This window comes from Pseudopipra pipra, chromosome 1 (genome assembly GCF_036250125.1).
Source record: "Pseudopipra pipra isolate bDixPip1 chromosome 1, bDixPip1.hap1, whole genome shotgun sequence".
NCBI lineage: Eukaryota > Metazoa > Chordata > Aves > Passeriformes > Pipridae > Pseudopipra > Pseudopipra pipra.
In genome coordinates, this window is record NC_087549.1 from 71,473,085 (window position 1) to 71,498,961 (window position 25,877).

General features: G+C 35.9%; 1 protein-coding gene across 1 annotated transcript in view; it reads right to left on the bottom strand.

The window, feature by feature from the left end:
- Positions 1–6,164: 6,164 nt before the first annotated feature.
- ABCA13 (ATP binding cassette subfamily A member 13) overlaps positions 6,165–25,877 on the bottom strand; it is a 171,420-nt gene continuing 151,707 nt past the window's right edge. Inside the window, exons 51-55 of the mRNA XM_064660769.1 lie at positions 24,608–24,711; positions 21,950–22,042; positions 10,180–10,285; positions 9,151–9,288; positions 6,165–7,647 (exon numbers count right to left, since the gene is read on the bottom strand). Coding sequence (XP_064516839.1) covers positions 7,558–7,647; positions 9,151–9,288; positions 10,180–10,285; positions 21,950–22,042; positions 24,608–24,711 — 531 coding nt within the window. The 3' untranslated portion in view covers positions 6,165–7,557. The remainder of the gene's footprint in view (positions 7,648–9,150; positions 9,289–10,179; positions 10,286–21,949; positions 22,043–24,607; positions 24,712–25,877) is intronic.

A 25,877-nucleotide genomic window follows, 5' to 3' on the forward strand; every position in this document is an offset into this window, starting at 1 on the left:
AACCAAATAAAACTCTAATTTCTAGAAGTGTCAATGAAAATTAGCTGCCAAAAGCCCTCCGCAATTTTCTGCAGTTATTGAAGAAGCATATTTGAACCCCAGTACTGATCCAGCACATAGATTAAATCACACTCTTACCTTGAATATTGAACGTTGGCACTAATAGACTCAAAACATTCTTTTTTGAATAATATCTAAAGTTTGTGAACAGCTGCTGTTCTTGTGAACACAGCTTCTAGGGAACATTCTCTAATAAATGGACCTCCACGTGCATATTTTTGAAAATAATACATAAGTGTCTGTTTTCTTTCAGGTCTTCCTGAACAAGGTGTTTTTTCACCTGACACCTACTGATGCACTCTCAGATGGAAGACATGGAATTGTTGGAGCAAGTCCAAATGAAGGGCACAAAGTTGATAAGGGAACTAGAGCACCTTCCCTATGAAGGCAAGCTGAGAAAGTTGAGGCTCTTTAGTCTGGAGAAGAGAAGGTTATGTGAAGACCTCATAGCAACCTTCCAGTATCTAAAAGAGGCTTACAAGGGCCTACAAGGAAGAGGGACTCTTCATCAGCAACTGTAGTAATGGGCCAAGGGGGAATTATTTCAAATAGAAAGATTAGATTAGATTTTACTGTGAGGGCAGTGAGGCACTGGAACAGGTTGCCCAGAGAAGTTTTGGATGCCCCATCCCCAGAAGTGTTTAAGGATGGATTGGATGGGGCTTTGAGCAACCTGATCTAGTGGAAGGTGTCCCTGCCCATGGCAGCAGGGCTTGAACTAGGTGATCTTTAAGGTTGCTTCCAACCCAAACCATTCTATGATTCTAAGATGCCAACTAAGATCAAGTGTGAGATCTGGTATTGAGCAGAGTAGAAGCAAGATGTCTGAAAGCAGTAAATCTATTTAGAGGAAATGCCATGATGATTTAGCAGAAGTGAAACAGAAAAAGTCCCAGCTCTTCAGTATTCCCTACAAAAACAACTTAGGGGAAGACTTTCACATCCAAGATCTGGCAACCTGTATAGTGAACAAATGGCAAAGCAGATACTAAGGGAAACATTTCCCTCAGATGCTGAGGCTATTTCAGTTGGAGTATATTTGAAGACCTGTGTAACATAAAGTACCAAAAAACCATGAAGTGAGTTATTGCTTGACAGCAGTGGGGTAAAAGATAACAGCCTACTAAAAGAATAATAATCTTAAGCAAAGTCCTAGCAAATGTAAATCTCATCCTTCCTGGAAACTTGTGGCAGCTTCTTTGCTACATCTATATATGTGCAGTCAAAGGTATTAATAAGAGAGCAAGACTCACAACAAGAAGCTTTTCAATTCTTCATACAGTCAATACCTTGAAGTGGTTAAAAAGAGGGCTCTTCACACTTTCTAGAGACATGCACCCTTCAGACACAGAGTAACATTAGATATCTGCTGTCAGACTCCGTCCCTGAGTTCAGACATGTAGCAGAAGCTCAGTGCTCCTGCTACTCTCAGCTGAAGGTGTGAGGTACAGAAGTCAAAGAAAGGAGAAAGTGCACAGAGGATGGGAAAAATCCAAGCTGAATCAGCTTACTGAACAAGCTCAAAGCCATGGTACTCTAATTCTTTCTCCTCTCAGACTTTTCATTTCTGACACCCTTGTTGAGAGTGTGCCTCAGAGAACCCATGTTTTATTGTTCTCATGAAGCTACTTCAGTGAACTGTAAATGCAAATGAATAATTGAGAGCTTGTTAGTGTTTGGGAAAGTTGGATGTTGCTAGTCTTTTTGCCCTCTATTCATTTCCACTATACCTTTTTTCATAACACAACCGTAGCATCTAGTTAGCTTTTAATAATAGCTGTGTAGTCAGTTCTTTCACGAAAAACAGATCACATTTCTTCATTCTTTTAAGGCAAAAAGTCACCTCCAAATTCAGGAACAGTATCACAATATAAATCAAATTTAACTGTCAGAATTCTCAAGTTGTGGAATTTAAAAAATGGAAATAGTTATGTTTTTCTTACGGTTATCATGAATTAGCTTGGATGAATGACAAAATGGTAGAATTAGAAGTGTCCAAATGGTTTCAAGCTAAATCTATCCATTTCATAATTAGAAACATATAATTACAGACATCTTTATTTGCACTTAGGTTTAAGATATAAGTCCATATAATATATGCACACAGTAACTCTTAAATTTCTATCACATTTCTGCAAATACTGTTCTCAAAATTTATTTAAAGCAAAATTTTATATATGGAAATACTTAAATACTTCTATGTTACTCAGTTGCTAGACATCTAGAAAATCTATTTTTAATTGCACAACTTGCAATGACTTCAAAATACAATTTTATGCATTAACCTTTTCTACTAGTTCATCTTAAACATGAAGTTAGGTAAAAAGAGATTACTAAGTGACCGGCACGTAAATAGTCTCAGCTCCGGGCCATCAATAAGAATTTTCAGTGACTAGTTGGCCACTGACAATTAGAAGTGCCACTTCTAATGACTTAGTTAACTTAGGGAAAATAAACCCCAGAAAGACAACACTCCAACATGCTGTGTATGACCTTTATTCTTACCTTTCACATACTGAGAATACTCTCTTAGGTAGATTCCACCTATTTTGTATTCACACATTGCTAACAGAATTATTCATAATAACAAAATTCTAAGAAAATAATTTCAGGTTCTTATGATTAGACAATTATCATTAGCTACAAAGTATTAGATGACTACAACTCCTCAGCTAGGTCACCACATGCATATTCCATTTGATTCAGCATAAATGTCACATGCTCCTTCACTCAAGATCTCAGCTATAATTTTAGTCTTAAGAATTAGCTCTGAATAAAATTAAAGAAAAAAACCAAACCAACAGCATGAGCTTTCACAATTTTAAGAAGCTAAATCACATTCCCCAAATATTTTAGTCTGAGAGAAACACTGTTTTTTTGGGAGGTCTAGTTATTACATATAGTGAGGTATGTAGATCAGGAAATAAGAATGGTGTCAAAATGATATATGGAATAAAGTTTGCAATTTCTGTGTCAGTACAAGATAAAGAAAAAAGTGATTTTGATACTTTTCTTGAATTATATGCATTACACTTAATTATTAACTAGCATTTATTGCCTCAATATGAGGGTGGAAGGACTCCTGTTTGATCTTACCTTATACTGCTGCACATTAGAAGATCCTGGCTTTTCCTGCCTCACAACCAGCTGAATCCCGAGGCACTTCTTTCAATTGCCCATGGCATACACAGGCAGCAAAATAATGTATGTATGGTGTTCTACAGCTGGAATAAATTAGTAGCACATGGAAATCTCACCTATTGACTTTTGCTTATATAGCTTATATTTCCTTTTTCTCCATTTGTACTTCGTGGGAAAGCCGATATGGATCTTGGTGCTTTGGTCTGCCTAAGCTAAAGATGTGCATACACCTCTACAGTGCAAAGTCTCTGATCACGACTTTTACAGGGTCATTGTGAAAGGAGTCAGAATTTATCCCTACACATAGTTTCATATAGCAATAGGTGTGAGAGCACTGCTGGAACAATATTCATTGTGATACAAAAATTTAATAAAGAAGAAAGGTGTTTTGATTTCTTTCAGTGATCCATATAATTATTCAGCATGAAGAATACATCTGTTAAAACATTCAGCAGTACCTGGCCTGTTGATAGCAGCAGACTGCTGCTTTCTTTGCAAGAATGAGACAACTGTGATTTCTGCTCTACCTGCTGCCCACCTCCATTGCACTTGCCACAGCATCGGTTTTATTAGTAATGTAAGTATCTAATACACAACTCAGGGAAGCATTTTCTCTTTAGCTGTTGTGGGTCTCAGGAAAGCTGTCTGAGCTAGTCAGCTCTCAATCACTTCAAGTGAGATCTAGCTTTGATCTCCCTATTCTTGAAAAAGAAAAATTGAAAGTGCTGACATAAAAAGATTAGATCATATTAAACTGAATCAAAGCAGTGTCAGCTTTACTACTTCCTAGAAAAAGGCCAGGAAAGCAATATTCTTACCTAAATTGGATTTAGACAGATCTAAGAGTTCAACAGTTCCAGTAAGAGTCAAATTCAACTCCCTAATTTATGAGATTTCAGACCCAGTGGTTCAGATTTCACAAGGACAAGCAAGCTCAAAAGGTGCCGAGTTCCTCTGCTGGAAATCCCATTATACATCTTCCACTACCCTTCATGGCTGAACCAAACCAGAGAAATAAGCTCTTTCTTTCCAGGAGAAAATTCTGTACAGAAATTTAATATGTAGACAGATTCAAAATGACAATTCATGAGGTTTGCCATCCTGTCCACTACTACAATTACCCCGTCACCTTCACCTGAATTTGTGATGTTTTGATTTAAGGTTCAAACCTACAGTTTATTTTTGTTCACATCATTTTGTAACTGTATGAAATTTAAAATAGGGCCTGAGACAATCTTCTGAAAGTTTAGTGTAAGCTCTTCTTTTGCCTTAGACCATGGAATAATCCCTTAAAAATATGAATATAATCTCCCCAGTTTTGGTGTTTAGCATTTCAGATATTCAGTTGATGTTGTAATTTTCAGCTTAACTCTAGTTTATCATGCAGGGTGAAGGGCACACTTTCATAGCCAGAGAAATTTCCAGTTGAAACAAAATTAAACTTTCCTAACAAAAATCTCACAAGAGAAGTTATTGGTTAGAGTCCTCAGTTGTGTTTCATTCCAAATCCAGAGATGTTAAGAGATATTTGTGTGACTTATGAATTCAAGGATTCTTGCATCATTAACATATAAATGATCATTCCCATCCAGACTCCTAAGTTTAGTAATTTATTTTGATAAATAAATAAAAGAAATCTTCAAAATACTTTTGTTGAAATTTGCATACTTACAGGAATGTTGCAAGTCAAGGAAAGGGAAAATATCCTCTGAGACAGAACCTAGTACACTGGCACTCAATTAGATTTTGACCTTCTTCACTCATTAAGGATTGGTAGACAAACATTGTTTGCTACTTGCTTGAATGAAATTGGGTCTCCTGAGATGCATATGAAGTAATTTAAAAAAAGAAAAACACTGTTAACTGAATCTACTCAACCATCACTCTGAAGAAAACCTTATTTACTGTATTAATCTATTAAACTAATATAATCTTTCATATTTTAATCAGAAAAAAATGACATTTAATTAGTGTTACACAGTCAAGTCTTAAAAAAGCTCCCCTATCTGAGCATTCAGCTAGGCTACCATTTTTCAGCCTCACCACCATGAGTCTTGTATGCTTTTATGCTTCCCTTGGTCTAAGCAAACTGCAGGACTGTTTTATTAATTCAACTCCCTGGTACACTTTCTCAGCAGGAATAGGCACTCTTCAGAATTTCACACAGATGAGACCTTTTGGCTCAGCTGCCTTACATACCAAGAACTGGCACCATCTCCTTTCCCAAAACCCCAAACTTCTTGTGTATATTTCAGTATTTTTTAAGGACTTGTGATGGTTGACATATTAATTTATAAAAACCAATCAAAAACCAAAGACAATCAATCATAATATCATCAATCTACAGACCTAGACATATCAACAAAAATAAAAGAAAAAAAGCCCAAATCCATATGCACATGTTCTTGCCATGCCTTCCCCCTTTTTTTTTTTTTCCCAACTAAGCAAGAGCTGCAGAAATATTCTCCTGTGGAGTGGTTTCAGACTAGGAATCAGAGATCCTTGGCTGTTCCTTGTATACACAGTTTCTCCCGCCCTGAGATTCTGACATTAAGCAGGATACTTCTATGCTGATGTACTCCTGTTTCTGCCCAAGTTTCCTGCATGTGCTTTCTTTTTTCTTTCACCTCCACTACTTCTCTTACACCTTCTCTTCTTCTCTGCTTTGTAATGTTGGCCCTTTTTTTGTTCTAAGAGGGGACCTTAGAAACTTTCCACTCCCAGCCTCATGCAGAAATTAAAGATAACTGTTTCCACATCAAACATGGTCATCTCATTGTGCTGGTATTTCTACCAGGATGGTGGCTGTTGGGGCTTAATGGTTCTTAGGTGCTTTGGATCTTGAGAAGCCTGGCAGAGTTCTGATGTTATGCAGCAGACTGTGTATACCAAGCCATTCTAATGATAAAGCAGTTTCATATGCTCACTAACTCTGACCCATATGTACATGCAGACAAAACCTGTAAATCTTCAGGTTTTAATTTATTTTTCAAGGATTTAATTTCATCTTTATAGAAATAGGCAAAATGAATTTCTGACTTTAAAAAGCATAATGGGCCAAAACCACAGCAACAAATCAAGCCTCAATAAACAGTCATCTGAGTGAGCTTGCAAAGCCTAAAACACAAATATGTGTTTTTTAATATTTCATCATTGTACAGCAGGGAATTATAGCAGCAGCACTGCAAAACTGGCCATTTAAAATCAAATTCTTCCATCTCCAAGTACACTTTCTTCTCCCCTGCCCACCGAAAATCGTATTGTAGCAATTAACTTCTAAGTCACTGGTTCTTCAATTTCAACTCTTTGACAGTGTAGTCCAATAAAAGTGGCATCAGCTAACTTCACAGGAGACTTAAAGGCTTGTTTTGGATGAGGCAGCCATTTACTACAAAAAAAATTTTATATTTTTTTTTCTTATAGCACAACATGCAAGGAGTTATTATGCATTAAGTGTTCACTTCTTTTACACAAGTATAGGTTGAAGGTTGTGCCCTTGTCTGAAGTATCCAGCATCATAATATATTTATTGAGAAGTTTATTGATCAATGTCTGAATGTTTATCTTATTTCCTTTAACATTCCCATTAAACATTCTTCTCTTTTTTACATTTTTTTTTTGAAAAAAAAATATGAGAAAAACAAAATAGGTCATTAAAATATATTTGAGAATACTTCCAGCAGCAACCCACAGGCATAAGGGAAAACTCATTGTCAAATATGATCTATAGAAACTTGTTAAATATACTTAAGATAACTGGGAGGCAGACTAGTACATTAATAACCTCTTTAACATAAAGCCTTATGGAATACAGTGCATCCTTTATACAATAAAAAGGCTAATTTAGCTTGTCACAACACAGAGCTGAATTAATAGGGAAGCCAAAAGGCTCTCGATTTGTGTTATTAAATACAAATATTGGGTGACAGTCTAGCTACTGCTATCATTCAATGGTTTTTTCTTGACTTGTCATGTAAAAATTAGATATTAAATGTGCATGCGAGAGAGTACTGTACCCAAATCAATGCAATCACCACAAAAAAAAATCTACTATGCACTGACATTTCAGATCATTTTTTTCCTCTGCATTAATTAGGCCATTTATATTTAAAAATTCCAGTTAATTTTTACCTTTTGGCAGATTTTTGGTCTGCATATAACCAGTTTCTTGTTTAACCAAGAACTGGTACCGTTCCTTCTGGCCTTCAAATGCAAATTCACCTCTGCTTCTATTATTTGTTTCTCATACACAAATTGTTCACAGCTGAAAAATTATTGCATGTAACTTGTGTGTATATGTACACGCAAACATACACACACATATATGTGCTGCTGAAGCTTTATCCTGTTCTGAGCCTAGAGTGCAAGGTGGTCATGATGCTCAACAGGAGATCCTGGTGAAGAATGTGAGACTCCTTGCTGCTGTGTAGCAAAATTAATGAATACCTGTAAGACATGAGAAAAAGTAGGATTTTCAAAATAATAGTACTCGAATTTAATCTTTGGGGACATAGGTGATGATATTTTTCAGTTGCTTTCCTAAGCTTTTGCTTATTAATTAATTGCTTATGTTGAGGGAACCCATCTAGAGATATGTTTTGTAAATTAGAAATAATCCCTCTTCACCTCTCCAGCTAAGACAAGGATTGTTAATTATAAAAATAGTGGTAAAATGTGTTATTGAGATATGAAAATTATTTTTTATTCCTGCACAAGTTAGTGTGAAACAATGGTTTTAATTGCCTTTGAAATGACATAGCTAAAGAAGCCAAATCGGTTGTTTCTGTCAATAACCATCACAGATAAGGGTCCAAATATTTCAAGGTGAAAACACACTTCTGAAAATTGCAGTGATGATTGAACAACTAATGTGTCTCCTTGAGTAGTGGTTGGTTTTTTTTTTTAAACAGATCTTACTATAGAAAGGCTTGTTTCCTTTTTATTCACACAATTATTTGACAGCAAGGAATGTAGAGGGAAAGGGCTATTTTTTATTCAAATGATCCTATTCATATGCAAACACACTCAGGGTGCATGTTTGTTACAGGGGAGGACTATTTTCCTGTTTAAAACTGATACTCAGTTAGTCCGGGAGAGAAAGCAAGGGTGGGTGACTGAGGTGATGCATCATCATGAATAATGGAGGAAGTAAGCTTGAGTGAACAATGCCTGAACAATCAACAGGCTGTAATTGCCAGTATATGCGTCCATTCAGTGAATAGATAATTTACAAGCAGTTAGTAGATCAGTACAGATAAGTTCTTCAATAAAGTACTTCAATAATGGTTTGTGCATGGGAAAAAGGAACAAGTTCACACCACCTATCCTAGAAAACCAGTATTTTGACTATATGTGACTCTCATGTAGTATGCATACCAAGAAGTTGTATGTGAAGATGCTGTAACACACCAGGATCACCCAGAAAACCCATCCTTGCCATCAATGTGTTGTTCTCTTTATCAAAATGGGGTTTCACTGTTTTTAGTGTGGAATCTCTTCTGTCTGCTTGTGCACTTAAAAGCCTCAAAGGAAAATGTACTGAAAATTTAAGGTATACCACGATTTACAGAGATTGGTTCAGCCTTTTCGAGGACACTGGTAAGATCCCAACTCTTGGATTGTGGAGGTGGCAGTTCACAGTCCCGCTTTCTCATGCCACACATCTAAATGTATCTAAGCACAGATTATGTTTGTGCACACTACATGTGATTTACTGTGATGCTATTACTGTGATCACCTCCAGTGCAAAAGAAATATAAAAGCAGAAATTACTGTGTGACCTGAGATGGCTTGGAACTGCTGGCTTATTGCATATATTTGGGTATCCTAGCAAATAACAGATTATTTTACTACATCAATAACTGCTGTATGCAGCATGTTTAGAACAAAAAAAAAAAGGGAGGCGGGGAGGGGGGCATGGGAAGAAAAGAAATAAAAATAATAAAATACCTGCTCTAATGTGGTTTGGCTAATGGAATAGTGTTTGATTTGGAGAAAAACTTTGTGATTCTCTAGGACTCTGAAGAGCTCTGCTAAACATCCCTGACTTCGTGGTACGTGGTACTCAAGCAGATTGAGATGTTGTCCCTGAAAACAAGTAAAAATTATAAAAACAGATAAAAGTGAATGCACATCATTGCTTATAATTGGTCTAGCTACAATGGGCTCTTATTGCAGATTAACAGAGAAAATATGATCTTTTAAAAAAGAACATATGCATTGGTAGCACAAAGAACTGCTCATACTCAAAGCACAAATTTTGTGCGTGTTCTGAGATGGCACTTTGTTAATCTCATAAAATATATAAAAATTTAGGACAATTTTAAGCTACAGGTTTTTCATCCAACAGACTACTGCTGTTACAATGCAGTCTGGGAAAAGGCTGAGCACAGAGCTGGCTGAGCACAGTACAGATTTATAAACATATACACAAACACGTTCGTATCTAAGATAGTTGTTGTTTTCCATGATTCTTGTCCTAAACACAGTTAAAGTTTAAAATAAAAAATAAGAATTAATGGCCTTTCAGAGTTTTTCTTGAAATGTAGTTGCTACAGATCTTCTGTAAGGCTTTGTATTAAGTCAAAGAATCTCAATAAAGGCTGAGACTTATCATTTCTGGACCATTTCAGAAAGCAATCAAAGCAAATACTCTTGGTAACTACACTGTAATCCTACTTCAGGAGAACACAAATGTGAGTTCAACTTCATCAATAATAAAAGCAAAAGGAAATTTTCACTCAGAGAAAGGGCCTTTTTTTTTACATTGCCTAAATGCCTGTTTGGAGTTAATTTAACCAGTATCACAACTCAGATTTTTGTGAAATGCTTAAAAGAAAAATAAAAGGGATATTCATATGTACTTTACCCAAGATGATCAATATAACCAATCATGTAAATATTCAAACATGGATATACTGTTCTTACCAGCCCAAACTTAATCCTGCCATATACTGCAACAGGGAGTTTTAGCTGTACCTTAAACTGTGTTCCAGGAAAGTGCAGTTGTAGGCAGTCCAAAATAATTCTTCGATAGCTTGTTTCTTTGCTAAGCCAAACCTTGACTGAATAACCATCTCCAAACCTGAGAATGAGACAAAAAACATAAGTTCATTTGTCTACACTGTGAGGACAGGAAGAACATTTAGTTTTATTGATTTTCCTATGATTATGTTAAATGACATCATGTATGCCTACTGCATTATAGTGATTTTAGCATTACACTATTGAATAGTAGAATTTCAATGAAAAATTGTTAAATTAATAAGTGAAACAAAAAAAGTGTTATGCCTACATTTTAGTTACTACGAGATATTTCACTGTCCAATACACCTGAATTTATATTAACTATGTTTTAATTGCTATACCGCTTTGAGTCGTCAGCAAAAAGTTATGATTACCAATCACATATACAGAAGAAAACAAACAAAAAAACTTTTCTAATGAGAAAAATGGGTATGTAGTTCTATTTTTCATATCTGTTAACAAAACTGCACATTCAAATTCAGATTTCATCAATGTGACTGCAACTATGTTTTACAGATAGGCAAAGGCTAGTATAGGGATATTTAGGAAGGTGGAAAAGTTAACAATTTTCTTTGGTTTTATGGCCATGCAATCTCTCAGAATATTTTAGGAAATAAACTTCTCTTTCTCAACACTCCCACATCTGTCACTCCAGGATGACTTCCTTTTTTTCATTCTCCAGCTTTGCGATTACTCATTGCCAAATCCTTTACTCCAGTTGTTTGGTTTCCAGTGAGTACCCTCTGTAAGAATCCCTTGTGCCAAAACCCTCCTCTCCCATGTCTTTTCTGTGTACAACTTGTGATTCAGGGCAGCAGCTGGGTTAATTGGGTCTGACCTGTGTGAGGCACATTTTCACATGATCAAAGCAGAAGGATGTATCACAGCACGCTATATGATTGTGCCCTATTCCTATATATAAAAAGAAAAAGCTACAGATTATCGATCAAAAGGTAATAAAAGATAGAACTATTCTGCTATATATGTCCAGTTTAACCAGTGCCTGAGTGGCTCCCAGCAAAATATTTCACACAAAACGCTACATGTTCCTCAGCTATAAAAAATATATAGCAGTGTAAGTGCTTTAACTTTTATCGTGTCGGATCAGAACCTCTGTTCTTATAAAGCAATAAAGTCTTCATTTATTTCAGAGCACTGCAAGTTTCCACGATGAAAAAGACTATACTGCAGATTTTATTCTATTAAGAATTTCACATGAGTTCAAAATATCTTTTCCAAAAATTTCAGGCATCAATCCTAATTTTTTGTGTAGAATAAAACAGTAGTTGCTACACTTCAGGTACGACAATGGCAGTTTCTGCATAAAAACTTGCACTGTATGAAAAGCCCCATTACAAATAAATTAGTGTAGGGTTTTTTAACCTTTGGTTGGGGTTTTTTGTTTATTTTTTATTGCAGTCAAATGCAACCACTGAACTGCTTGAAATTGATTAAGAAGGAGCATTCCTGACAGTGTCCTGTCTGTTGGTTCCTGAAGGATGCTACACGAATCAAATTGTATTGGGTCGAAGCTACAGGGTACAAAATATCTACTGGACAGTGTAGCCTGACAGATGAACAGTGTTGTTACATCAAAGAGATCCAGAATAAGGTGGAATCCAAAGCAGTGTCTGGTAGATTTGCTTTGCAATGATTTACTAAGACATAAATAGATCTTTAATTACATGTTTTAAATGCATAACATCATCCCTGAAAAAATACATGTGACGATAAAAAAAGTTGTTACAAAGATTGATATAGTTGACAAGGGTATTCAATTTAGTTGACAGCTAACCTGAGGCAACATTTTACAAGAGATCATTGATTCTAATCAGTTTTCTGGCGTTTCTATACAGCCACCATTGAATTATAGTTTGAAAAATGCTGGCTTATGGACATATTCAACAGTCTCATAAAATGAAATTGCTGTATGCAATGAAGTTTCCAAAGAAAATGAATCAAAATTCTGATTAACAAAGACAGAGAAGTCTGTGGAACTTTGGTTTAGTTCTAAATTGTGAATGACATAAACACCAGCATGGCGATGATAAAAAGCTTTAAAGGATTTTCCTCTTTTGGCTCGTCAAATTATGATGCTTCTATATCTAGATTTTATAACTCATTTTAATACAAGAGCTCCCCATATAAACTAAGTTGATCAGCAGTAAACATTTCCCCCTGCTATAATCAGCAAGCTGCTTTTGGTAGCACACTGAGGCAATGGAAATTGAGTTGACCATTTTTTTTTTTGCTCTGTTTTATTATATTCAGACAATATAATTAGTTCAGAAACCCGAAGTGGAATTACAGAGAAAAGCACAATCTGGTTTGATTAGCACTGTTAGGGTCAAACTTTTAGCATCTGATAGTTCAAGACTAAGGAGGAAAACATTATCATTAAAATGGCATGAGTTGAGCCAGGACACTCATTCAGTAGTCATCTGCTGCAAAATAATCATCGTCTTTTCAAAGCTATTAGACAAAGATATTTTCCACTCCCACGTTACTTTAAAAACACCTGCATTTGTGTACAAACACACACACAAAAACACATATTCTCACAAAATAAAATATTTTTCCTCTCTCAATCCTTCCTCTTTTTCCTCAGTCAAACCAGTTGTTCATGCTTGACTTTCCCCTTATTAGTGGGTCTGGGAGTATTACTTATTGAGTACCAGTTTTACCTGCTGAAAGGCCACCATGAGACTGAAACTAAAATCTAAATTCCCAAATTTGTTGTAAACTATTTAACATAAGTATTTAACAATAGCATCAGCTGCAGAAGCATCAGCTGCAGAAGTATGAGCTTAGCATGGACTACAAAAATACACTTTTAATTTACATAGGTCCTCAAGATACCTGAGCCACTCAGATAACAAGGGAACTAAAGGAACATAAAATGGCAACAAGGAATGGAACAATTTCCATACCAGGAATTAGTAAATAGGCTAAAACTTTTCAGCATCAAAGAAAGATGACGGGTGGTTGAAAGGTGTTTTTAACAAGCTCAGAATCATGACTAAGCAGTGTAACTAAGAAAGAATTCTTCACTCTCCTATGTTTCTCATGCAAGAGCAGGGAACATCAAATTAAATTATAGGAAACACAATGCCAAATCAGTAAGATGAAGTAATTTTCCTTACAGTACCTAGGGAAACTGCACACTCATCAACATGGGATGTGCTGGATGCCAGAACTTGACATGAGTTGAATAGGAGACTAGAGAAATTCATGATAGGGATGCACTAAAAGCACCTCTAGCTTAGGAAGCCTCTAAGAAAGAAATTGCTGAAGGTGATTGAGCAATGTGGAAAAGTAACTGCATGTGCTTATCTTGTTCTTGTACTTTTTCCTCCTGGCTGCTGTCAGAGAGAGAATAGTGTGCTAGATAGGTCTTTGATCTGACCTTAGTGTTGTTTTGATATAAATATCACAAAGAGGAGGTCAGCCTGTGCAGGTCACCCAAAAGGTTCCTCAGTTCTCAGAAGGGTTTTGCAGCCTGTGATAAAGTTCCACAGCCATACTGCCAGCAGTACAAAAATAGATTATGTAAATTTACGTCAGATATGTGTCTACACAAGCCACCGTCATGGAATAAAGTGTAGCCAGATCTATACTGATGAGGAAGACTCCTAGATGCTTCCCTGGTGCTCTTTCTGGCCTTGCAAAGGGAATGGAAATAGATTTAGTCGCCCAAAGTCTGAAAATTCTCATAAATATCAAGGAGAGCTGCCACTTGGGGCAGAGCAAATTTTCAATATTCCCTTCTGCCCATTTCTGGGAGATCCTGGTTCAGAGGCTTGAATGGGGACAAGAAGAGATGTTGCTGAAACACAAAGCCTTTTAGGCATACAGATAAGCCTAAACTGGGCTGGTCGCACAAGGGTCCCTAGGGGGGCTAACACAATGTTTTTTTGAAGCTTGACCCATGAAATCCTTTTTTTATGAAGGATAAAAAAGAAAGTACATTATCAGTGGACTTCTATTTGGAAAAAAAAATAAAAAAAAAATCTGTGGTTTCATTTAAAAGCCCTAGGAGTTAGCTTGTCTACAAATTAACAAAACCAAACCTAGAAACCACTGTTTTAACTTACAGCAGGTCCAGAATGACCAGCTCATCAAATCCCACTCTTCCCAAATCCAATTTACCAACTCTTCTTTCCCCCAGTCAAAATTGCTGAACGCAACCTCAGGAAATCAAGAACATGGCCCTATATCCTAAACTATGATGAATAAGAAAAGCATCTAATCACCCATATGCTTTTTTCCCACTAATCAAAGAGTATATTTCCTGGAGAATGTTGTGCTATATATATACATCCAAAAATTACAGCTCCCAGAAAGTTTACTGGTGGAAATATAATGTGCATACTTTGTGTATGTACTAGTTTGATCAAAAGATTACTTCAAAATTACGTTATTGGATAACAAAAAAGTAGTAAAGAGAACACTGGCACTTAATGTCTGCAAGAAACTGCATCTTTTAGAATATATGCCATAAATTCCCAAAGAGGGAATAATTTGCTACTGTGCTGTTTGTCCCTCTGCTTTGTTTTGCATTCATTTGCAGACAGATATAGTTCTACTTTCCCTAAGAGAACAGAATCATTATATTGTTTAGGTTGGAATAGGCCCCATCTAGGCAAGATAACTTGGTTATGCCAGTATGATTGCTGAAGCACAGGATCCAGATCCAGGTTATTCCTCTTACAGCCTTAGACACAAGCACAGTTTACAAACAGAACTAAGCTTGAACAACATTGAAAACAAAACACTTTGAAAAACACTGAAAAATAAACAAAAATTGAAATGAAATTATCAAAATGAACACATCACAATTTAAGACAATCTTATATCACACAATCTATTTAATTATTTCATCTATTAAGTAGCAGATAAAGGCAATACATAGGAATGAAAAAAGTTATTAATTTTTAAATACTCATGTTTTTTTTTAAAAAAAGCTAAAATCAAATGCAAATACACTGTCACATGCAAAATATGATTTCCTTCTACAATTATTCAGAATCTCAGCATTGCTGAAGAGACAAACTTGATTATTTGCAACAAACAAACAGACATAAATAAATTATAAAATCTCTCTTCTACCTACTAGCCATAGATTTTGTTTCATCATTTTTTAAGTGATCATTATTTTTCCAGGATAACGATAGGAACATGAAAACAATTATTAAAACAATGAGTAAACTTGTTCTGGTATATTATACATGCACTATTTATTCTTCACATACACTCCGGGCTTTCATATCAAACCATCTAAAGGTAATTTCTGTATTCAATAATATCATGGCCATAACAGTGACTGCCCCAGGTTATGAGCAGTGCAGGATACAACTTTGCTCTCTGAATGTAAGCTTCGAAGTTCTTAGCTATGATTTCCAAATATGTGGCAAAACCCTCAAAAAATCATGTTAATTGTTTATACATGCACACACAAAATCTCTCTGCATATGAGTTTTTATATATGCATAAAAATATACATATATATATATATGTATATCTGCAAATATAAGCAAGTACCAGGGATTTGTTACTCTTGCATTATTTACATATTATATTCCCAGAGAAAGAGGAGCAGCAACACTCTGGTTCTGTGCAAAGCTGATGGTGCTTATAAAGCCTACAAAGAGCCCAAAATATTTCTTCAAAGCACCTTCTGTGGCTCAACAGTGAAAAAAAGGAGTAAGTAACATTATTAATGGGTTGCTACCACTGGGTTTGGGTGTACTGCTTTTTAATAACATAACAATCAGGATATTACACACTAAAACTCTATTAAAAGGACCTTATCAACACGTCAAGGTCAAATTCTCAAGTTAAAAAGTGTTACCATGGAGACAAGCTGTGAAATTAAAATTTAAACCACATATTTACCTTATGTAATAAACTTTAAATACATGATCACATAACACCTAATCATGAATTCCCTATCATGAATGCCTTACAAGCTATAGTGGATGTACCCACTGAGACAAGTGGCTTTATTTACTGTAACACCTAGAAAATGTTGCAAATAAGATAGCAGATTGATGAGAAAAGGAAAGAAAAAGGAAAGAGCTTCCTAGTTCTGGTATCCTGGGGAACTGATTTCTATTCTTTGATCCCCACACACCTGTGTGGTCTGTGATAACTCACTTAGACCACATTTTTCATGGCTGTTTCCTGTCTTGTTAGAGGCCCATCTTGAGACCTAGGGCTCCAGTGGGCAGGAGGAATTCATAGTGCTTTCTGAAACACTAACAGAATTTAGCAGGCTCTTTGAATGCAATGTTGAAGAAATGGAAAATATTTAATCATACACTGCTCAGATGGACTACTCTAACCCTTTAAATGAAAAAGTACAGAGATACAATGCAGCATCCTGTGGAAAAAAATAGTCTACAATGACAAAAAAATGCATTGTAATGCACATGTGCAGTGGGGCTGAATTAACGTTGCACTAAGTTTTATGAGAGTGAAAAGATATTACTTATTTTTTAACTCTCAATCTGTGTGTTTTCAAAACTTTAAGAACTCTTTTCTTCAAACTTTCCTCTAAAGATAAACTAATAGCTATACTGCATGATTACAGATCCACTGCCTTAATAGATTTTTCATGTACAAAAGGAATGTGTTTTCTAGTTAAGAATAATAAACATTACATTAATGTCTATATTTTATAGCATGTAAGAAACTTGCTGCTAGTATAGCAGTTAATATGATAACACTGTGCCCACTGAAGGCTGAAACACTGACGAGATCTTTAAATTTAATCCTCTCTTTTCCATTTAAGAAATCTACATGTGTGAGTTTGAGGAAAGCAAAAAAATATTCTCAATCAACCTTTTAAAAAAAAAGATAAAATGTAAATAGTCTGCCAACATATTTTCCATTCTAACCCAGCTATAACAAATGGATTAATTGTTGTCTAATTTAATCAGATGGCTTGCTGATAAAATTTGAGCAAAGATTTGATGTGTGTCCAGCACCTGACAAATTGGTATGGGTTTTTCAAATATGAGAAGTCTGTCCAGATGGCCCTAGAATGAAGTATAGTATTCAAAATGTTGTTCCCAGAGAATTAGCCAGCTGTATCTAACATGAAAATGCTTCTCTGAATTTTTAAAAAAGCATTAAGTATAATGGAGAATACTGGAGAGAGCATTTAAATGTAATCCATTCACAATTTAGAGTAATTGACTCATTTGGCAGGAGTCATCTGAAATTAGGCTTTAATGGGCACAACTGTTCACACATCCATCTCAGACAAACTATGACTAGAACTAAGATGCTAACTTTTTGGAAATTGCCACTCAGTTTGTTCTTGTAGCTACCACCTTTCTTGACATTATTTTGAAATTTTCCACTGACAACAAAATACCTTTCTAAAGGAATCCAATTCTTATTATTTTACTGAGAAACATCTGAGGGTACCTTAAATCCATTTAAACATACATAAATATAATTAGGGCTCAACAGTTGGGAGCAGAAAGACAAACACCTATATTTGTATCAAGAAGATATTTTTGGATGAGTATTTTGTAAAAGGCTTGAACAAGGGCTGGAAAATATGGACAAGTCTTACACATTAGAGGCAGAGTCACTTTTTGTATCCCTAAGAAGCTTTTATGTTTCACATTACCATCTTCCTGGAGTTCACCCATACCCTTCATAGCAGAATTTTGTACTGCCATCTGACAAAGCTGTACTCAGCCCAAGATTATGATCTTTCCCATCTGCCAAGGGCTGAAAGTGTAGCCAGAGAGAGAGAATTGAATCCTTGAACTTCCCACCAGAGCAAAGAAGCAAATTTAGCAGGGCCCTAAAGAAGACCCATTAAGCCTTCGTCACATATCCATCAAAAAGATGATCATAATCTGCACTTTACATGTTGGAATGGTACTAAAGAATAAACAAATAAAACTATTTCCATTAAGACAGACAGAATTCACCAAGAGGGGAAGAAAGAATGTCATTTAGTGGATGTATCTACATTTAGAAGAGGAAAAAAATTCTTGAGATGTACTAATATAATCATATGTAATATCAAAATAGGCTTCTATTGTTATTTCTTACAATACAGGACTCATTCTATCATAAATGAAAGCTGTATGAAAGTTTTCTTTGCTTTAAGTGTTCATATGGTGTTTAGACTTCTTTCCTTCTTGCAATCTTCAAAAGTAGATCAGGTCACTAGTAATTGATTTTAAAATACTTGTTCAATTTGATTTGTAGAAACAAACTGAAGACAGATATCAAGGATATAAAGAGCTGCTTATATATAAGAACATATTTAAAAAAGCAAGCTGTAAAATCTAACAGAAAACCCCACAATAATCTACAACTGTGATCCCATTTAATTTACCTTAGTAATATACATATTGATTTTAGCAGGCAAGATAGGTACTAACCTAATTCATTTGCATACATAGCACACGAATACACCCTCCAAACCCCAGATTTTTAGGACATGCGTAATGTAGATTAAATCAGATGCAACAAAATCAGTTATGCTCTCCTTCACTTGTATTGCTTCATGACGCACTTGTTTTAAACAAAATGTAAAAAGTGATGGGGTTTTTACTGTGAGATGGTGCATGGGACAAATATACTAGACAGTACTAATTGCAGGAAACACTGAAACACCAGGAAAACGTTAGAGAATATATGAGTGGAGGTGGCTGTTAAGGAAAGCAGTCTTCTTCAGGTAGGTGTTTCCTAATAGGAGATTAGATTTAGTAATCCTTATGGTCTATCGCTTTAGAAGAAACAATGTTTTGCTCTGTATGGCAGTGAGAATGGTAGTGATATTAAAATGTAGGGAGGGAAGGAAAATGGGAAGGAAGGAGTAACCCAATATTCTCCAAAATCCTGGAAGTTTTTCAGGATGTTCACAAGTGGACTGCAAAGTGAGAAAATGAAAATATTAAAATAATTTAAAGCTTAATTATTTCAGTGGTTTTCTTTGGAGTAATAAGTAAAAAAATTCTGCTTCTCTACCCCTTTCCCATCTCATGTAGGTGCAGAAATCCTCCATAAGGTATACAGTAGCATATCTGTAAATTGTCTCCAAATAAGTCTGAAACATTAATAACAGAGAAGGTACAATGTTTTTTAATCTCATAACAGTTACTTTTATGTGTTAAGTGTGTGATAGCCTGGGGTTTATGATGAAGGGTCATATTGGCAAGTGTTGAAGGGAAGTTTGGAAGCAACAAAATAAGAGGAGTAGAGGAACAGGTTTTGGCTTCTCCCCAGCACTTGTCAAAATTTTCCAAAGAAAACATGGAAACATCTTTACTGTGTTCTTAATAAAAAATAAGAGTGGGAAAAAAAAAAACCCAAACAAATAAAACAAAACAACCAACCAACCAACCAACAAACGAACAAAAAAAGGCAATCTTTAACATTTGTGTGTATATGAGGTTTCAAAACTGTGCTCTCTACAGTGGCTTTGTTCCTGCCAGCCAACAAAATTAATTAGGCAGCCAGAGCAAATTCAGACAATTGCATGATTTTAAATAAATCCTTTGATAAAGTTAGTAGCTATTTTTTTACTAATAAAGTGTTCTAAAGTTTTAAAAAATTCAATGGATTCCTGAAAAATAAGTGTGGAAAATTTGGAGACCAAATCAACTAATAAGCTGGGAGTTAAAGGGATTTTAGTCCTACCTTAAATGAAAAGTCTTAGTGCAGCTTGAGCTGCACAGTTTCTGTGAAAAGTCTCACCAATATTGGTCTTCAGTGCACATATTACCCCACATGAATGTCACTGACATACAGTAAAGAACAGTCATCTGCTGATAGTATGAAAAATTCTTAATGTAGAGAAGGAGTGGTTTTAATAAAGTTACAATGATTCTAAACAAATAGTTGCTACAAATATGACTGACAAATATTCTTATTATGACCTTGCTTTAGAAAATTCAAAAGAGGTACCCATACTGCCTTGATTCTTGAACAGTAAATCTGTGAATGTCTCAATAACTTCAAAATTAATATGAAGGCACTTCCAGCATGATACTTCTGCATTGATATGCTAACTGTGATCTGAAAGAGGTGTATCTACAAAGGCAGTGCAGAAAATTGAGAAATAACTGTCCTATTTATATGAATATGGTGCATACTTATGAGTATGCTTATGATGTCTTGTTTCCTTAAGAAGGCAAATGAAAAGATGCTCTAAAGGAAACATCAGAAGAGGCAAAACAATGAAAAAGTCACTGAGAAGATAAAGAGGAAGGTAGCCTTTGTGAAATATCTTATTTTGCCCTCTCAAGGTCAAGCTGAAAAGACAGAGACAGGTACTCACTCCAGAGGATCTGAAACATAAAAAGGAGAAACACATTTTTCCCAGCTAACTTTGTACACTCAGCTGAAGTGCCTAATACTATTTTTTGTTATTAGGGGGCACACACATCTTCAAAAAGCAGTTTCACCTGTCCAAGATCTGCACTGTCCTCTACAGACATCTGTCTATCATATTACAAAAGGAATAAAGGATGCCTGCACACTCTCTAGTCTGCTCCAGCTCTATGCTATGAAACTTGGGAAGAGATAGGATGGCAAAGGCAAAGACCTAGATGCAAAAGAAGCAGAAACTGCTGAAGAGCAATTAACTTCTCATGCCTCCAGAAATTGTGGCAACTACTCCCTGAAAAGGTATACAAACATGAAAAGAAGGCCATGATCACACAGAACCATCAGAAATACAGATGCAGACCTCATTTTTTCACCATCCAGTTTGCAATGTCTTTAGATGAAAGTTTGTCTTGATGAAAAAAACTTGAAAGGAGAGAGCTTATTAAAGTAAATGTGAATCAGGCCCATCATGCCAATGCAACTGTGAAACGAGGGCCTATGGTTCTACCCAAAAGGAAGGGCAGAAAGCCAAAAGTGCCATCAAGGGACAAGAAGTAATCTACCCTATAAACAAGGCAGACAGCAATTCCAAAATAGTTCTGTAGAGCTTATTGCCATTGACAAATGCATCTGCACTTGAGTGCAAAGTGCTGAGCTAGTACAAAGCAGTGTAGCTTTGCTGCTTGTAAATGAGCTGTATCATCTTACACAGCTGACTGTCTGGATGTCCTAACAATTACACTTATTATGGAATGTAAATGTTCTAGCTATAAGTTGCAGCAACTTTCCCCTTAGCTTCTGATCCTCTTTCCTTTCTGTTCGTTTGAGCCCATCCTCTAAATTAAACATTAACAGGTATTAAATTAACTCATGAATAGAGTTCAAAGAGAAAAGAGGCTTATGCACACCAGGAAAAGGATGCACAAAATAGCATAAATATCTGCAATTGTCAGTGAATTTGGTAGGAAGCAATAGACGTTCTTATGGGCTGCTGACCTGTTAAAAATGCTTCTTCCTGTTACAAGAAATCCTCAGAAGGAGTCAAATTGTATTTTATCGCCGTGTTGAATTCTCACAACATATTCCTTAGGTTGCGTGCAGAAGTGCTTCATTTTAGATACTGTCTCTTTAGATCTATCTCTTTCAATTACCAATGCAGACTACAAAGCATTTTAGCAATGCCATATGTCAACTTAGCTTGCTAAGATATCCTAATTGGCTCTTTTTTAACTTCAGTGATGGCAGGAAAAGGAAGATGTGCTTAGCAGCCGTAAGTGTTTATACCTTAGCACTACTAAAGTGTCTAGTCAGTTCTTACATTGAATGCAGATGTAGAGGGTTTGATATTGACATATAATACCTGTTTTTAATATGCTGGGGAGAACCAAGACACTTGAAACTTCCATTGACCATAATAGCAAGCCGTGTGCAGAGAGCTTCACATTCTTCCATACTACAAAATGAAGTGAAAAAAGAAAATTAAATAAATAATAGTGAAAACAGAGAACATTATTTATATCTAACTTTAGTTAAAGTGGAAGGGATCTGGACAGCTGCAAAAACGACTACACAAAACCTTTGACTTTAAAGGGCAACAATCAAAGCTGTAACCCTAGTCAGTACATACCAAAAGTTACTACCACATGACAGCTAGAAGAGATCCCTAATCCACCATTTATGTTTTTAGCCCATAACTAATTAGACAGTTCTGGCAACAACGCAAAGGCATCAATACCGTACACAAATGCCTGATAAGCAGTCTCAGAAATGCCATGAGTGCGAGAGCCATGAATGCTGCTATTCCCTGTGATGCCTGTCTGTGGTTATTCTAAGCTAGAGGATAGAAGAAGAAAGCTTCCACAGATTGCCTTTTGCGCAGTATATACCCTTGAAAAAGAGTTACCCTAAGTCTGATTACAGGGTAGAAGAAGATCCAAAACACTACTATCCAAACAGAATTTAGGACATGGAAATGCAGTTGAATAGAAAAACAGGATCCTCCTCTAGATGTGACTACTTCGGATGATAATAACTTTGACTTGTAAATCTAAGGGCAGATGGTCTGCCACTCTACATATTATACAGAATTGTGTGAGCAGTTCTTCCAAAGCAGCACATCAGGGCATAGGCTGGGTCATACTCATCATTCCAAAGAGGAGTGAAAGATTGTTGACGTACTTCAAATTCATCATGTGTCCTACCCAACCCTTCTGAGACTGCTAAGCAAGAGATGTCTTTTGTGCCTCAGCCATGGTCCAGTCCAAATCAAAGTGCTTTGACTGAACAAGCACTGGCAATTAAGTAATCCCCAGAAACAATTCCCTTAAAATAGCACAGGGCTGTGGTGAGAACTACCAAACTGCTATATTTGAGAGACATGGGGAGAGGGCTTGCTAACACATCTTCCAACAAATCAGGAAATTCACTGACTAATTCCTGATGCTCCCCTTGGCATAACACTCCCTATCTGTGGTAAAATGGCATAATAATAGGACTGTAGGGACTGTTGATATAACCTCACTCCTCCCCCACTGAAACAAAAGTTTTGTCTCTGAAATTTTAGTAAAAAATTCTCTCTGAAAAGTAAATAGTCCTCAAAAACTAATTTTTACACAGGAAACCATGTCTATACCTTACAGATATGTTTTCTGATATGCATGAAGGTTCACTTCATAAGAAAAATTTCTGTACTTATACAAGTAAATAATCTCAAATAAATCTCCAATGGCCTTCAGCAAATAGTATTAGTATAGAATAATTTCTCTTTCTTCCACCCTGGGACAACAGTGTGTACACTGTCATTGTACTTATATCCTCCTCAAGTCATTCATTTGTAGAGCTATATGTGTAGTTAGTAACAATTTGATAGATTTTGCTAGTTTTTTTACAGCATATTAGTAATGAGACCACAAGTCTCTTCAGTTTAGCTGGTGTTTGCAAGTACAGATTCCTAACCTGGACTGAAAAATCAAAGCACACTCTTTCTTGAAAATCACTCAAGTGAATTCACAACACATAACTCATATTCCCTAAATGAGTGAGCTGGTAAGCACTTGGGCATCAAATACAACTATGTGATTTTCAAAATTCACCTTCTATAAATAATATACTACAATCTTTTTGGAGCACTTTTGCATCAATAATGTACTGGGACAACAGATACATTTTAAGAACATCTGAAAAAATTTGAATATATAAAATATTGAGGCACGTTTTCCTGCATTCCTTTATTAATTCATCTATGCTTCAAATCTCATTTGAACAAAATGTTACATTGCTGTTTTGATTTGTAAGCTCTGTCCTGTTTGCAAATGTTTTCATGATCTCTCCCTCATTTAAAGACATTTTATATATAGTTATACATACTATATGTATTCCCAAAGGGAACATCAATTTATTGCATTTTACTACAGATGTTACAAAACGGTATTGATGTTTCCTCTGTTAAACCAGACCATATCAGAGAACTGACAAGATATTTAATGTAGATGGACTCGTCTAAGAGGATGGGGTCACTCCTGCCATTTCCAGAGTGCATAGAGAGAGTAGCGCAAGAGAGGAGCTGACGCATCCCTCTTTAGGATACCATGGCATGCTCTTTTCATACAGTGATGCAAAACAGAAACTTAATAAAATCATAACTTTTTCACTCCCACCTCCCTTTGTAAGGACTTTTAAGGTGGGCAGCTGCAAAAAAATAACCTAATGTTCCAAGCAAGAAAAGACACCACAGCACTGAATAGAAAGAGCATAGAAAAGGAAGAATTAATTGCATCATTTTTCTGTGCCTGCAGCCCCTTAACCCACATTCTATTCCTTAAAAATCAAATATAGAAAATATTTGGGATTTACACAGGCTCAGCTTTCACAAGCAGGAAGGAATTGCCATAAAATCCAATACATATTCTCTATGTCACACGAGGGTGAGCATATCTTCAGAAAATAAAGAATATCCTCGGTTGACAGTGGGTGAGGAGACAGAACAAGAATATGCTGGCAGCTGAGGTAAGGGTTTTACCTGTGAGATGTCAGCACAGCTGCACAGCCATCCTGAACTTCCTTCAGGATGGTTTTCCAAAGGTGGCGTTTAGAGCAGGGATCCATCCCAGAGCTGGGTTCATCCTATGGGAAAAATGAAAATGACAACACAGTAGCATGGGAAAAACATACAGTGGGTCCTGCACAGTATGAAGAATTAACAGAACTCATAATAAAATCATATATTTTTCTCTTCAAATGTTACATTTTCATAAGGTTTCCTAACTGACACCCTGATCAATGGTTTGCTTTAACATATACAGTTTAATTTCTGCATTTATGGAAGGCACTTTTAAGTAAAGAAGTAGATATATAAATGATGTTTATATATATTATATATTAAAGATACATTTATAAATTATTTATAAATATATATATGTTTAGTAATCTATATACATGTACTCTTTTTGACAGGAGACACTTGCAGGTATTTTTTTCTCACTTTCTTGGAGGATTTGGTGACTGTTTCTCTGCTACATGCACATCTCCCATGATTGCAAACAAGTGGAGAAATCCTGTAGCTCCTAGCTGGCTGCACTGTCCATCCCATATCCAGGTGTTGCTAGTATGTTTGGATTTGGCATTCCCCACCAGTTATTCACACAGTCCCTTTGAGAGGAATTCTCACCCACGGTGGAGAGAATTCATAGGATTAAGGAACATTAACTCAGTGCAAACTGTCTATCAAAACCATTTCCCTCTCGGATGGCTTTCATGGAGAAAGTGATGCTAGAAAAACTATATTTCCCCTTCCTATCTAATCCTTCTTTCCTCACTAAATCAAATTTTTACCTCATTCACCCATAGCAGCAAAAGGAATGATATCTGCTTGTCAAATCTAGTCTCTGTCACTACAGAACTAGGGAGAAATAAATTCTTACAGTTGATCTTTAACCTATGGAATTCCATGAGGGGTGTCAGCACCTATTAGGGTGGTATGGCCTTGGCCAATGTATTTGTTGCAAGGATTTCAAGCTGAAACCTGGAAACAAAGTTTTCAAGGAACAAAGCAAACAAAACATCCAGTTTGATGCTGATTTTGGTGCTTGGCTACCAGTGGCAGAGGTGAAAAAATTCAGTTTAGTCTCCCATTGTCTGTGAGTTGCTAACAAAGAAAATGTAAAAAGCAATAAACATAAAGCAACCCACACTTTAACTCAAATTAATAGCCATGATCCTGGAAGCAATCTAGAAGCAGATTCAGTAGTTTATAGTGGTGTTTATAGTGCTTTCAGACAAAATGAAAAAAA